The sequence below is a fragment of the Crotalus tigris genome, unplaced genomic scaffold (assembly GCF_016545835.1).
Source record: "Crotalus tigris isolate CLP2741 ecotype Arizona unplaced genomic scaffold, ASM1654583v1 scf7180000018048.2368360, whole genome shotgun sequence".
Lineage (NCBI taxonomy): Eukaryota > Metazoa > Chordata > Lepidosauria > Squamata > Viperidae > Crotalus > Crotalus tigris.
The window spans coordinates 1,449,897-1,464,865 of NW_024096794.1; the positions used below are offsets into that span (position 1 = coordinate 1,449,897).

Below are 14,969 nucleotides of genomic sequence, written 5' to 3' on the forward strand. Positions count from 1 at the left end.
AAACTCACAGTAATGGCTCATCTTTTCTTACTGGGGTATAAGGAGAATGATTTTGGTCCTCATGCTTTAAACCACCATTGCCTTCTTTCCAAAATACATTTAAAACAAACCAACAGAAATCTTACTGGGAAAGCCAGTCATATTACAAAGCATAAATCAAGACTTTAAAGTTATTGTACAAAATTCAAATGCCTGGGATTCTGCAGGTGGTTAAACCAAAAAATATTGTCCTGAACAGGACATTTTGTGTAAAACAGGAAAAAAAATGAGCTTATGATCTACACCTTTGACGATTAGGCAGGATAGAAAGAAGCGAGTCATAATGTAACTTTAGAGAAAGTTAAATCTACAATTGTACTTATAAGTCCTGTATAGAAGTTCAGAATCCACCTCTTTATATATTTTTTCTTTTCTTCTTTTCTTTCTTTTTGCACTCAGCTTTGTTTTATAATTTCTATTCTTGTTTTTATAACTTTTAATAAAATAATATTTTAAAGGGTTAAAATAATACCCATAAAGTGTTTACTATGCTTAAACTTTTTATAAAGCTTTTCTTAATATTTTATTTTTCCCAGTTTCTCGATAAGCCATCTCAGTCCACTAATAAGGGGAAAATGTTGCAAATATTTTAATTAAAAGTGGCAGTTTTTCACAAAACTTTCATAAACATAACAATGTTAAAGCTGCTCATTTATAAATGTTTTATCTTTTCAGATTGAAAAAGAAAAAAAATGCTGCCCTGAACAATGGATTTAAAGACACAAAGGGTGTCAAGAAGATATGCACACAGTATCTGTGGACAACTCCTTAAACTAAATGGGTCTTTTCCCAAGATTGCACTGCAACTGCAGAGGGAAAAGATATTGCTGCTTTAAGGCACTACATACATACATGTTCTGAAATCCCTGTTCTCTGAACAAGAAAACATGATATAACCTTACTAGATTAATGGCTAAATCACGAGCTTCTTCCTTCGCATGACAACTTTTGTGTTTTTAAACATCCACTCAGGATGAATTAAACTGAAGTCAACTAGACAAACAGGTATGGTTAGTAATTAGAAAATACATTTTGGGGTACAGTACTTATAGAATCCAGAATTCAATAAAGGAATGCATGCGAAAATAATAGCGACAAGCACTCCCCCTGCTGGTTAGCATAGCAGAGCAAAGCTAATTCCATGCACCACCTCTACCTGTAGGCAGCAACATACCTTGTACACGTGGTAAGGAATCTACTCGCTCATACCCCAAAATCAAGGTTCAAAAGAAGTGTGGCTAGAGACAATGAATAGATGTTCAAACATGAAAATGCTACAGTAGAATATGGTGGATGTTGATCAACACGTTGGGTGAAACAGCTTCAGGCAAAAGGGTGATCCTCTTTTCAGTGTGAAATAAAGAAGCATTGTGTAATTGGAATCTCTAGAGCTACTGTAGGGTAGACAGTACATGTTATCGGTCATGGCAGGTGTCCCATGGGACCAGGCTGAGAAGACCAAGCTTGTTTTCTGTAAGACTAGTTTCAGACCACATAGAAAATCACTGTCTCAAAAAACAACAACACTTTTCTCCAAGTAGACATTCTTAGCACACAGAAAACTAATGCAGCAAAGAGAAGAAGGCTATACAAGAACCATTTCTTGGATCTGTTAGTTTTCTGTATGTAAACTGTTGATCTGTCTGAGATTCCTTACTTGCAGCCTAATACAGGTAGTCCTTGATTAACGACCACAAAATCACTCGTTAAGCGAAACATTTGTTAAGTGAGTTTTGCCCCATTTTACAACATTTATTGCCAAAGTTGTTGAGTGAATCACTGCAGTTGATAAGTTGTATCAGATATAACCTGGTTGTTATATGAATCTGACTTTGCTTGTTCAGAATGTTGTAAAAGGGGACCACATGACTCCGGGACACTGCAAGCATCTGAATTTTGGTCACATAAGCATGGAGATGCTGCAAAGGTCGTAACTGTGAAAAAAGATCATAAGTCACTTTTTCCAGTGCAGCTGTAACTTCGAATGGTCACTAAATGAGCTGTGTAAGTCGAGGACTACCTGTATAACATGTTCAAGCATCAGTTCTGTGGAAACTCACATATCCTGCAAGAATCCCATTTTTATCCATTTGGCAACTTCTCTCCAGTAGATATATAATTGTTATTAGATGGTATGTGGCTTCTGCCCTTGGTTCTTTATTTCCTGCTTCACGTTATTGATTCCCCTCATAACTCACTTTAAGTGTCAGTTTTGCAGAGTAGCACATAATAATATTTAAAATAAATATGCGCTAATTTTCTGCTCAAAAGAAATAAAAGCTTGTAAGAATTTTCAATAAAAAGAAATAAAACCATTTTTTAAAGATTAGGTACTCAGGATACATAGTTAATAATAATTTCTAATTAAGATCTGTAAATCTCTGCCCCACACATTCACATGCTGGACCATAGGACCGCTTGAACAATCCAGAGTACTTTTCTCTTCCTCCAGAGCATGTTTTATTTCTGTTGGTCACCATCTGAGAATGCTGAATGCCAGATACTAGCAAAAGTAGAGAAATTAGAATGGAATGGAAAGGAATAGAATAGAATAGAATAGAATAGAATAGAATAGAATAGAATAGAATAGAATAGAATAGAATAGAATAGAATCTTTATTGTCACTTTAAGCATACATTAAAATGAAATTTTGTTGCATTCAGCTCTCAAAAAAATGCACATACCCATAAACACACAAATATATGACACAGACAAACATCACAATCTAGTTCAAATGTATACATATACATGGAGGGGGGAAAATTCCTGCAAATTTACAAGACGGATGGCATAAGGAACAAAGCTGTTACAGAATCTAATAGTTCTGCTATAAATACTTTGGAACCTCCTCCCAGAGGGGAGCAACAGAAACACCGTGAAGTGGGTGTGTGGGGTGTCTAATAATCCTTCAAGCTCTAAGCACATGCTCTCAATGCTCTCAATCGTCTTCTGTGAAAAGTGGCCAGGACAGAAGGAGAAAGATGTGCTCTCTTCATTCAATGCAAGAAATGAAATGCTTCATTAAAGATAACATATGAAGAGACCAATATCAAATACAGACCTATACCTGGTGATCATCAAATATTTTCAATAACAATCAATATGATATGTTGTTTTGTATCTAGATAGAAATGGATATTATAAACAAATAAATCATTGTAGCTACTTTATGAGGCTGGTGGGAGATAAGTGGTTTGAATAAGGAAAAAATGAGGAATGATAAAAGCTGAACATTTCTTTTTTATGGATTTTAACCATTCAGATCTGTCATGCTGGGTGGGGGGGGGGAACCTTAGATTCTAAATATAACAGATGTTGATGAAGAAAACTGATTTATTAGTTAATTGCAAAAAGACTTTTTCCCATTTGTTAAAAAAACGTAATGGAAATCTTGCAACCTATCTGTAGGAATAAAAAGGCTTTTGAAAAATATGTCTGAATTTAGTGTAGAAGACCAATTTTATTTGGTGAACAAAACTAATGTAATTTAGAAAAATTGGTACACTGCATGCTTATTACTACATCCTCTTCAACCTGCAGATTTGTTAATTAACCAAATTGCAATAATTCCATAATTACTACAGACATATTGTAATATACATCATGATTATGAAGCTGTGATATGCAAAAACCAAGAGCTTTTTTATTATTATCCCAGAGCCAGGCCATATCTCACAGGTTGCCTACTTTTCCGGCCCCTTTTTTTTAGAGCTCCTGGTATCCCAAGACTACACTGCTGAAATTCTACAAGGAGGTAATTTCAGAAGACTGTTTGAGATAATGACAAAGAATGCACTTTGCTGGACATGTGCTCTGCATGAACAGTGTCCAGCAAAAAACCACAATCAATGGGATACCACCAGATGGTCAAAGAAGAGGAAGGCCAAAGAAAACCTGGACCAAACATTTCAGGAAGATTTGAAAAACCTCAACCTTAAATGGAAGGATGAAGAGACTGTACCTGTGGACTGAAAATTGTGGAGTAGGCTTGTAACCCAATGTGGTTAGCAGAGGACATGATGGTGATGATATAAGTCATCTAAAATGAAATCATCTGTGAGTTTAATTCCTGGCAGGTTTGAATCCCATAGAAAAATTCTGGCTATATATATCTGATGAGACCCAGTAAGGATGAAGCTGGTCATTCACTGTTTCCTAGTGGTTAATAAAATGGCCTTCAATAATATCTCAGCACGTGTGGAAGCAAGAGCGGGATCATCAAGTGACACAGTATTTCCCATTCAGCTAGAACAAAAGTTGCTCTAACAATGATCTTTCTCAAAGCTATTTTGAGGATCAGGTTAGGTTTTTTTCTAAAAAACAAAAATATTTCTCTGCTCTTTCAAAAGAGGTTATTTTGAAAATATATCTTCAAACTTTTATTTTGTCATTGTTACTTCTTTCCCCCCATCACAATTCCCTGAAAGGATTCTAAGACTGCTGGCTCACTAGGCCAGCAAAGCAAAGCAAAACTTTCATCTGCATTAACAGCTATATTTTATCACAGCCATGGTGTCTTCTCCCAAACAATGGCCAAACTTAAACCCTTAAGGCAGGCAAGCTCAAAAAAAACAGGCCTGGCAGAAACTCCAGGAATATTCTTTATTACTGTAGGCTAAAGTTGTGTTTCTCTTTTTTATTTTGACAACTTTATGAGATTTCAGAAAAGTATAACATACAAAAAACAAAAAAAGGTTAAAGGGGAAAGATAGAGGAAAGGGGGAGAGATGCAAAGTTAGGAGTATAGACAAGGGGAAAAAGTAATATCCAACTTTCTTCAGTACAGATGCAAACATGAAACATAATAACTCTTTGAGCTAGAGTAAGCATAGGCCATCTATAGTCATAAACATTTTTAGTCAAGTCCCAAGGTTAAAATTTATTTCTTTCAGTTTCAAGAAAAAGAAAAGTCCCAAAGTGGTTTCCATGTATAAGGATAGCACTGTGTGTCTTAATCTTAGCAACTTTAAGGGAAGTGGTCTTCAACTCCAAGAATACTGGTTGCTACTGGGAGGTGAAGTGCATGCCAGTTAAAGTTGCAAGGTTGAGAAACACTGGACTAGAGTAACAGACACTTGAAAGCCTGTCAGAGTTTTTTTCTGCCCCATATTATACCAAACAAAAGCAAGGTAGGATTAGTTATGAGTTACTCCTAATGCTTTTAATATTCCCAAGAAAGCTGCTGTCTTTTCTCCTCCCTTAATGATTCTTTGCTCTTTTTCCTTTTCCCAAGATCAGATCTCACAGAACTAAGTCTGCAAGGGTCTTTTGCCAGCTGAATGTGGGAAGATGTAGGATCTAATCTGGTAAGAAGCCAGTGTTTTAGGACTGAAGGGGATGATAATCTAAGAAATATCTCTGCGGTGGAACACCAGAGCCCTACAGAAACATCTCTCTGTTATTCTTTTTCTATTATATAAGGGCACAGTGCTATTTTCAATTATCACAAAATGCCATTCACTATGATGGGAACCCATCTAGCTTTTTCGGCACTAACAATCCTCCCTTCCAGACTTAAGATATTCTTCTTTACTTGTTTTAACATAGCTGCAGAAAGACTGAAAAAATATAAACCATGTTTGGATTTATGTCCAGTCCTTATACTATGCTTAAACTTATCTTTGATTTGTCAAAACAAGCTAGCATGTCCTGGCAGCAACTCAAGAAAATTTCTTTCCATGTTTCAAATACAGCAGTTGCTTAGAATCCAAGTCATAAACACAGGCTCCATTCTTAGATAGCTGACATTTATTTCTGTATGTTTTAGAAATGATAACACATTGATTCCAAAAGGTCACATCTAACACATACAAACACATACAATATTATTTCATTCTGATCTTGTCTCACTAGTTAATAAAGTTCTTTGCTCCTCAAACTGCTCACTAGAGACCACTGTACAAGCTGAACAATCAGCCTAAATTAATGTTTGATTGTATGTTTATTTATTCTTATTTCCACATTATAATTCTAACTAATTCTGTAGAAATGTCATTTCTTTAAATTATTATACAACAAATAATTGCTTGAAGCACTTATCTTCTACTATCTAGTTATTTGGTGCACACACTCAGTACTAAATTATGTCAGATTGTGATGATTGATATATTTATTCATCTTCTTAGAAAAATATAATGCAATAGGATGTAATCTGCAGCTTCCCTTTTTACAACTTGATATCTTCTGAGGAATTGTAACTTTGGCGATCCTCAGTCAGCTGGCTAAGAATCCAGACATTTTCTGGTCATGTAAAAGCATAAAAGCCTTTTGGATTAAGATATGGTGGAATATTCAAAGAATTTTCAAAAGAAGGGTAAAATTTACTCCACAATTGTTTTTGTTGGGTATTATTTCTGATTGTGATGACAAAGAGATTATTTTAACGTTAAATTTAATTACAGCAGCAAGGTTGTTAATAGGGCAATATTGGAAGAAGGAATCTTTGCCTACTTTGCAAGAATGGTTTTTTAAAGTTTCTTACTTAGCTGAAATGGCAAAGATTTCGGCTTTCTTGAAAGATCAATCGCAAGAGAAGTACTTCTTGGTGTGGAAAAGATGGATAAATTTTATACAATATAAGTATGATATAAGAAAATATCATTTAGTTTTTGAATAAATTATATTTAGTTTAAGATATTATTTAGAAGTGTAGAATAGTTTTGTTTTTTTGTTTTTTTATTACTATCATTTTTTATTTTATTTTATTTTTTTCTTCTTTTTCTCTTTCTGTTTTTTATATATAATGGAGTTAAAGTATTTAATTATTTGTTTACTGAATGTAATTATATTTGTTTAAGGTTTATTTGGGTTCAAAAGTTTTTTCCTTTAAGTTCTAGTTAACCCTGTATTCAGTTCTGGGAAGAATGGGGGAGGGTTTTGGGGTGGGTTGGGAGGGATTGGGGAAGGGGTTTTTATTGTAAAATTGTAAAAATTTATTAAAAAAAAAAGAATCCAGACGTTTCCGTTCCAGTGTGTAAGGATAGCAATACAAGGGGAATGCTTTGGAGCTTACTCTATGTGAAATCCATGCATTAATGGGGTATTTTATGTCTGAACATATGTATTATCAGAGAGTAAAACTGGACTCTGATCCACAACCGAAGTATTTACAAAAAACATAAGCAGGAATAAGCCTGTTACAATACCTAACCTGGTTCCCATTTCATAATGGACTTGAAGAGAAAGGAGTTGTTGTTACAGACCTGATATATAGCAAAAGGCTTTCTTAGGGCTCCTTTTTACAAACCAATCTTTCTGGTGCACAATTCCTAAAGGCAATTTATTAATGCAACCAAGAAATTAAAGGCTGAAATGACAACTACGGTAGCTGCCTCTGGATAATTAGGAGTTCTTGTCCTTGTTTTGCAAACACAATTGTGTGGACCTAAAGATTAGGCATGCAAGTAAAGCAGACAATTCAAAGCGTATACATAAGAGTTCTAAGAATGAAATGAAATAGCAAGCAGAAGGGTATAGGTGAAGTATTGTTGGGACATCTTACAGTGAAAACTAAATTTGTTCACTTTGGATTACAGTCCTAAAGTAACTGCTCCATTGTTTCAGCAACCTCCACTTGTCTAAAAGAAACAGGAACTCCATCTGGAGAAGTTACTGCATAACAACTACTTAGAAAAAGAACACTTTTTGAATTGCTAATGCTGCTGACTGCAAAATGCAAATGCCTTAAAGATCTTTTTTCACCCCCAATGCTATTTTCTTTCTTTTTCTCTCTCTCTTTCACACACCCTTTCCCCCAACACACACACTTTATCAAGCACTTACCACACCTTCATTCACTCTGTCTTTTCAAGTTGTCTGGAATATGGATTTCCTCAAAGAATCTGACAATAACCTGACATGGTGATAATTTTCTAAGCTATGTTATTCATGTCAAATTATTCAACATCTGTCTTCATGTTCCTACAAAAATTAGCATAAGATAGTGGTTTCTGATGACACCTCTAGTGAAATATTTTGACTCCTACCAGTAAGTTGCAAACAACCTGTCAGGTGGATAATGTCAGGTTCCACGTCCTGCATACTAAGATGGTTCTGTGGGTTGTTTAGGGGTTGTATGGAATGGTCTAATGCTAGGTTCAGGCATTAAAAAGGGCAAGGACAATTACATTGAAGAGTAGTATCAGCAAGGCAGGCAACAAGACTCATGTGCAGCAATAGCTAGATGAAAGTTAGAATCCACATTGGATGTTAGGCATTTTAGTCCATAAAAAGTAAAAAAAAAAAAAAATCTGCTAGAAACAAAAAGGAAAAAGTTACAAAGATGGATTTCTGTGAGTAAAAGCTCTATAAAAATGACATGGGCTTACTGTGAGAAATAAGAACAATTCACTTAAGAATTTTACTGCTCTAAGATAAGGCTGGTGTCCCTAGAACAGGGGTAGGCAACCTTGGCTCTTTTATGACAGCTTAGGATTTCTGGGAGTTGAAGTCCACGAGTCATAAAAGAGCTGAGGTTGCCTACCCCTGCCCTAGAAGTTGCATAGTCATTATCGAATAGACGAGGAAAACTGATGGAACACAGGACAAATGAAAATAATTTATTAATAAGGAATATTATTTTATAGATGCCTAGTCCACTGAGATATTTTCAAGCTAGGAAGATTACCGTTTTCATGAGAACAACAAGAAGAAAGATCCATAAAAGTTGGTTTAAAGAGAAGGAGGGTTAAATAGCATGTAGTCAATAGGAAACACATTTCATCCTGTTTTAAAGCAACACAGCAGTACCAGTTCATATCCCTAGATTTGGGGATATCCTTCATCCTCCATGTGATTCCCCAGTAAAGAAAAGTAAACTGGTTTTAGGACAGAAGAGGTTTTAATCAATTCCCTACTAGAGAAAAACTTGATCTGCCCTCCAGTATCAGCCCAATTTATTGGAGTTAAAAATTAATATTTTACCCTAGTGTTTGTTTAACATCTATTAGCACCTGCACATCAAGCTGCTGAAAGTACCACAATGAAGCTTGTCAAAAGATTGACACCCCAGTCCTAACAGTGAAGATAAAAGTTGAAGGAACAGAGGACTCTTCAGTAGAACGGCATGATAACCCACTGTGGTAAAAAGAAAGCAATAGTCTCTCTTCAACCTTTCTCCCAGGATGTTAAAAGAAGAGTATTTCACTATACACCTTGCCAAGTTCAAAAATACAGTACCAACGCATCGTAATCTTAGAAAGTGGGGAATCAATCACTAAGCCAATTTTTTCCCGCTCTTTCTCTCTCTTGTCAGCAGTGAAGAATAGCTCCTGCTGTGCATATTCTGTCTGCTTTCCAAGTCTACAATAACCACAGCTTCCCTTGTAAGATTTCTGCTTGACTGTTCACGAAGGATGCTTTGCCCAGATAGGCAGCCAAATGTGTTCCTTTGAAGCTCCTCCCTTCAGCTTCTTTTTCTTTTTGCCCTGGAAGGTTTCTTGAAAATTTGCTTTTTTGCACGAGGACAATGATGGGGAACTGCTAGCCGCTGAGCCTTTTCCTCAGTGCACTAAGAGAAAGTTGGGCTGTCAGCAGATCCATGTTAGCAATAAAACACTCCTATCAAAGCTTGTTAAATCCTCCTTCTAAGGTAAATAAAACAGCAGTCCAGCTTCCATAGTTCAAAACAGAGCAGCAAAACCCTCTCCTCACTAGATTTATTCTGTGAGCTTTAAAATACAATTTCTCCCCTCATATATACATATATACTTCATATTAATTCCAAGATAAAATATATCTGCAATCTGATATTTGTCTGGGAAAATAGAGTATTTCCTTTCTCCCAAATCCTGTCTTTCCACTCACCATTTCAATACCCATTTCAACCCATGTTTAAATTTAAATAGCTATTTTAATGTCTTTATTTTTTAAAAAAAATATGTATATATAATTCAACTAATGCTTAGGGTATTTTGTTACAGAGATATTTTCCATGGCTGAACAATCTATTGCCTTATGCATATGGACAAGTATAATATGAGGGAACTTTCCAAGGATCTTTTCATAATTCCCACTTTTCTAATAAAGAATTAAAGTTGATAACCAGGTATTGTTTTGCTAACACAGTACAATCTAGTTCTGGCAGATAATCTTTACTGGCATGAAAATCCAGGTAAAATTCAGACACCTCCTGATCAAGATTCACCCCAACTCACAGAGTTTTGTCCCTGAACTGCCACTATTTACTGCAAGCTCTCCCTCAAAAATACAGCCCACCCTTGTCAATCACAGCCTTTAAAAACATTACAGAATTCTCAGCTATCCAAAATAAGAGGTTATGGGGAGAAAATGAGGAGGAAAGGGCCTTTTTCTGTCTGGTGTTGAGTTTTTGTTTTTTGTTTTTTATACTCATTTATTTCTCTCCCACGAGTCATTTTTATCAAAACTGTAAACTGCCAGGGCCAGCTGACAAAATGTTGCTGCCTGATGCAGAATAACAAATGGTGCCCACTCCAATTAAGATGCAGAATACCTAAGGTCAGCCCATGTGTTTGGGGCAAGTAAGCCAAATAGGGCTTCTCTTCCTGAGTGTAAAAACACAGTAAAAGATACATTAGATTTATTGCTCATTCACAATACCCAAATCCAGGCTCCTAGCAAAACTGCAACACACTGTTCAATAGAAGAGCCGGCTCTGATTTATTTGTCACTTTAAATCTCTTCCTATGGGAGCCCTATTAGATGGCAAGTCATTCATGCAGAACAGTTTGTTCTGTAGTTGAGAACAGGATTTTCTTTAACTTTTCTTCAGGGTTACAGCAGTAACCTTTTCCCCACATAAAATGGCATTCTGTGAACTCCACAATGTATGAAGCAGCCCATACTGAGAAAAGGGCAGGAATTAAATACACAAGAGATCTGTTAACGTGAGTGATGAGCTGCTTCATATGCACATGTGAACTTCCTCAAAGAGTCATTGACAGGTTCTCTTTCACAGCTATAGTGCATTTAGCAGTTGGGGAAGGGGTGTGCGTGCAAAATCTGGTAGCCAGCTTAAGTTTATCCTTTTGGTAAAGATGGATGAATGGATGGAATCATCTAACAAAGGAAAGGAGGAAGACTCAGAATTTGTTCAGTCATCATATCAAAAATCAGTCTGCATACAGTAGCTAGCTTCTTCAGGTTCTTCTCAGCCTGTGGTCCAAGTGTTTCTCTTAGCACAAATCTAATCTGTTCCACCCATTCTAATAAAATGTGGTAGACGCCTTTTATAAAAGTCCACAATAGGTAAATAATCTAGTTTAATGTGATTTAATCTTAGATTAGTAGATTATATTTACAGCTTTCATGACAATGTATACAAGGACCCTTTCTTAGCCTTCTTTTATAACCATTTTGGTATCAAATGTAATACCTAGGTGGGAGAATATGCTGATGCAATAACAGTTTACAAAATTTCCAGGGTCAGCCACTAAGAATATCAAATTCTCATATCACATTCAGCTCAAAGCTATAGGACTCACTGGAGAAGGGCCTAATGCTGGGAAAGATTGAGGGCAATAGAAGAATGGGACGACAGAGAATGAGATGGCTGGATGGAGTCACTGAAGCAGTAGGTGAGAACTTAAATGGACTCCAGAAGATGGTAGAGGACAGGAAGACCTGAAGGAACGTTGTCCACGGGGTCACGATGGGTCGGACACGACTTTGCAATCAACAACAACAACAACAATAGGAGAGGGCAGGACTCTGTAATTCTAGATCAGATTTTCTTCCAGAGCAAAAAGCTGTAGTTCAACATTGCACAAAACATTAATAGCTCCCTCTTCAGAAACTAAAATAATTAGCAATGGCTAAAAACTGCTTTGAAAAAAGAAAGAACTGCAGATGGTTGGCCATGGAAAGTTTGTGGAACACTGATTCCACTCATCAGAATTTCAATTAAAGATAAAATGGTTATTCTCTCCATAAACCATTGAAAAAGAAATAGAGAAGACAAATAACAGTTGAAGGAGCAAATATTTATTATTGATTAATAAACTGTACTGTATTGCATTTTTTTCTGCTTGATTTTCTATACATTCTGCCCCCTTCCCCTCTTCTCTCTCTCTGAAATATAGCTGACTTGTTACGCTAAACATCTACAGATAGGAAAGAATGCATAAAGGAAAATCTAGAATGAAAGAAACAGGAGAGGGGGATGAGTTCATTAAGAGTCAGAAATAAGGCTGAAAGAATACAGTCAAGTATGAACATTGGCAGCCTTAAAAGACTCTGAAGATGCCTCAGAATAGAAACCCAGACCACTAGTTCTGCTTGGACTGCAACAGTCAAGCTAATTAAAAATAAAAAGTTTGGCTGGAAGCCTATAAAATACCCATGGGGATGAGAAAACCTGCACACACAACATTTCTTTCGCAACCAAGACATTACATACCCCACCTCACTTCTCTGGGGCATGCCTTGTAATTTCCCTCTGGGTTTTTAATCTCCCCCCCACATTCTCCCTTTTTTCTTATCAGGTATTGGGGGAGCGGAGAAAATAAAACAAATAAAACTGAAAGCAAATAACTGAAATTGGCAATTGTAGCCCAAGTGAATGGAGAGAAGAATCCATTCCCTTTAATTTTTATTTTCCTTTTCTGCATCATTAAAATGACTACAAGGGCTTTAGCTGTATTGGGGGGACTACAACCTTAATGGAAAGGTTACGCATTGGTAAACCAGCTTGACCCCCATTAAGTTCTAGATAAGGCCCAGGATCTTTTAACTTCTCTGCCTGCAGGGATGGAAAGGAAGAGGAGTTTGGAGCATTTGATTTTACAGCTATGGATAAACAAGGCAGTTGTGCAAAAGAGCAAGGTGATGCTATGCCTTAGGAAGCTGAGGTCTTCACCATGGCTACACAAAAGCGGTGACTGCCCCATCCTTGGCATCTGGAGGAGGCAAGCGCGTGTGCCACTGCCTTTCCTTTATGCTGCCAAGGGATAAATCACCTTGTGTTTCTTCTAGGGGTACCCCTGACAAGCGTGGCAGCTGCTTCTGCCAAGTTTTGTGTTCCTGCGTGTGAACGGGATACCAACTTCTTCACTAAATCTGTGGAACGGATCTCCTTCCCCCAATCCTCGTTTTTTTTTTTTTTAAAAAAGGAGGGGGGGGTCTTTTAAAACAGTAGCAAGAAAAGCGAGGGACAGCGTGATCCGCGGAACTACTATACTAAAGGTTCCCCGTTGCCTTTTTTTTTTTTTAAAAAAAATCTTTCGTTCCAAGCATCGCTCCAAGCACAACACTCGGTCTGCAGGCGGGAACGCTCATTGCCCACCACCGCCCGCTCCTGTCTGGCGCCAGCCTTTAGCCTTTGCCGTCGCTGGAGCTCCCCAAGCTCCTCTCCCCAATCCCGGGAGGAGCGAAGGGGGGGGGGGGAGGAATCCCAGCAGCAACGGTGCCCGTGCATGCGCTGTGCTGTTTTGCAGAGCTCGCTCAGTCCCGCTTCATTTTAAATTCTCCAGAGCTCAGTGACGACTGGAGCGGGACGCCTTTCTTGCGAGTCGGAGGCAAGCCCCCGAATCACACCTCCCGCCGCCTCGTGGCAGAAAGAGAACGGGTCCCTTTTCCAGGCACAATCGGCCTGTTTTCTCCCCACACACGCACACACGATCGGAAGATATCTTAGGAGCCGATAGGGAGAAAAAAACACCACAAAAACCGTTTGCCCCCTTCTAGGCTCCTCAGGCGTATAACAACCCTCTCTTTGAAAAGGAAAAGCAAGTCGACAAGTAATCCATATTGGCAAAAAAAGGGAGAGGGAAAAAAGGTTGGCGGGTCGTTTTAGTAACGGGAATGGGCGATCCAAAAGGGGACAAGAGCACAGAAAAGGAAGGGGGAGGGAAGGAAGGAAGGTAGACGGGCCAGCTTTGTCTTCCCAAAGATCAGCAGAGGCTGGAGACGCACGAATGGCCCACCGTTCTTTAAGGGCGCCTTTTCTGTTTAGGAACAAGTTGGTTTGTTTTCCACCGAACGGAATCTCGCAGCTTCCAATTTTTTTTTCCTCGTGCAGCTCAGACGGAGGCTTTCAGGGGATAAAAAAAAAAAAGAGCACAAACACCTTCGGTTTCGTAAATCATAGGAGGGTCGAGGTTAGAGGAGAGGAACGGCGGCAAAGAGATTACAAAGTAGCTGGATGGGGTCGCATCGGGAACTTCCCACCCTTAATTCTATCCAGGGTCATTTACTTTCTTCCGCTGCAGGTGCTTTCCGAAAACGAACACCTCAGAAACTTTGATCCGATTACAGCACAGCCCTCCAATCCCTACTTCCCTCTCCCCTCCCAAAAACCCCTTCAGTCTTTTATTTCCTCCCGAAGACGAAAACTACCTTGCCTCTTACCATAAACCCCTTGTCCCCTGATGTACACCGGGACCAGCGAGAGAAATAAAAGCCAGAGAGTCTCCATCTTCAAGACAGAACCTTCTTCATAGCCAGCGAAGAATGAGAAGCCAGACCCAAAGGCGAACCCAGACAGCCTCAGATGGTGGATCCAAGAAAAAAGGCGAAGAGCGTAAAAATCCCGTTTATTGGTACCCCACTTTCGGCGGCCTTGAAGCAGGGGAGGGATGGAGCTCCGGAGAAGAAGAAAGCAGGGGCCGGCCAGGGAGACGCCTCAGCCCGGCTGGCGAACTCGAGTCAGCCAATCTGCCTCCCGGGAAGCTCGCGCTCTCCTCCTAAACAGACGCGCACATAGGCTGTCGGAACCGAGTGAAACAGCTCCGCTCCAGACCTGGAGCAGGAGTTGCGGAGGGGGGGGGGCGAAAGGTGCGTGTATGTATGTGGGGGGAGGGAAGCAGGCAAGCCGGGGGTCTTGTTGCCCCGTCCTCCTCTCCCCAAGCTCCGAGAAGAAAATAAACACAAGCCTCACTCACTCACGCCCAGATGCACGAAGGGGGGGGGGGGAGAAAAATAAATGGAGGGTGGCCTTCTTAACCGAATAAAGA

General features: G+C 38.6%; 1 protein-coding gene across 3 annotated transcripts in view; it reads right to left on the bottom strand.

Annotated features, from left to right (window-relative positions):
• MDGA1 (MAM domain containing glycosylphosphatidylinositol anchor 1) overlaps positions 1-14,703 on the bottom strand; it is a 335,448-nt gene extending 320,745 nt beyond the window's left edge. For 2 of the 3 annotated variants that reach the window (XR_005557135.1, XM_039347052.1), the window contains exon 1: positions 14,365-14,703. Coding sequence is in view for 2 of the 3 variants with exons in the window: in XM_039347052.1 (XP_039202986.1) it covers positions 14,365-14,431 (67 nt within the window). In the remaining variant the exon portion in view is untranslated. The remainder of the gene's footprint in view (positions 1-14,364) is intronic. The other variant, XM_039347051.1, reaches the window with a different exon arrangement.
• Between the last annotated feature and the right edge of the window lie 266 nt (positions 14,704-14,969).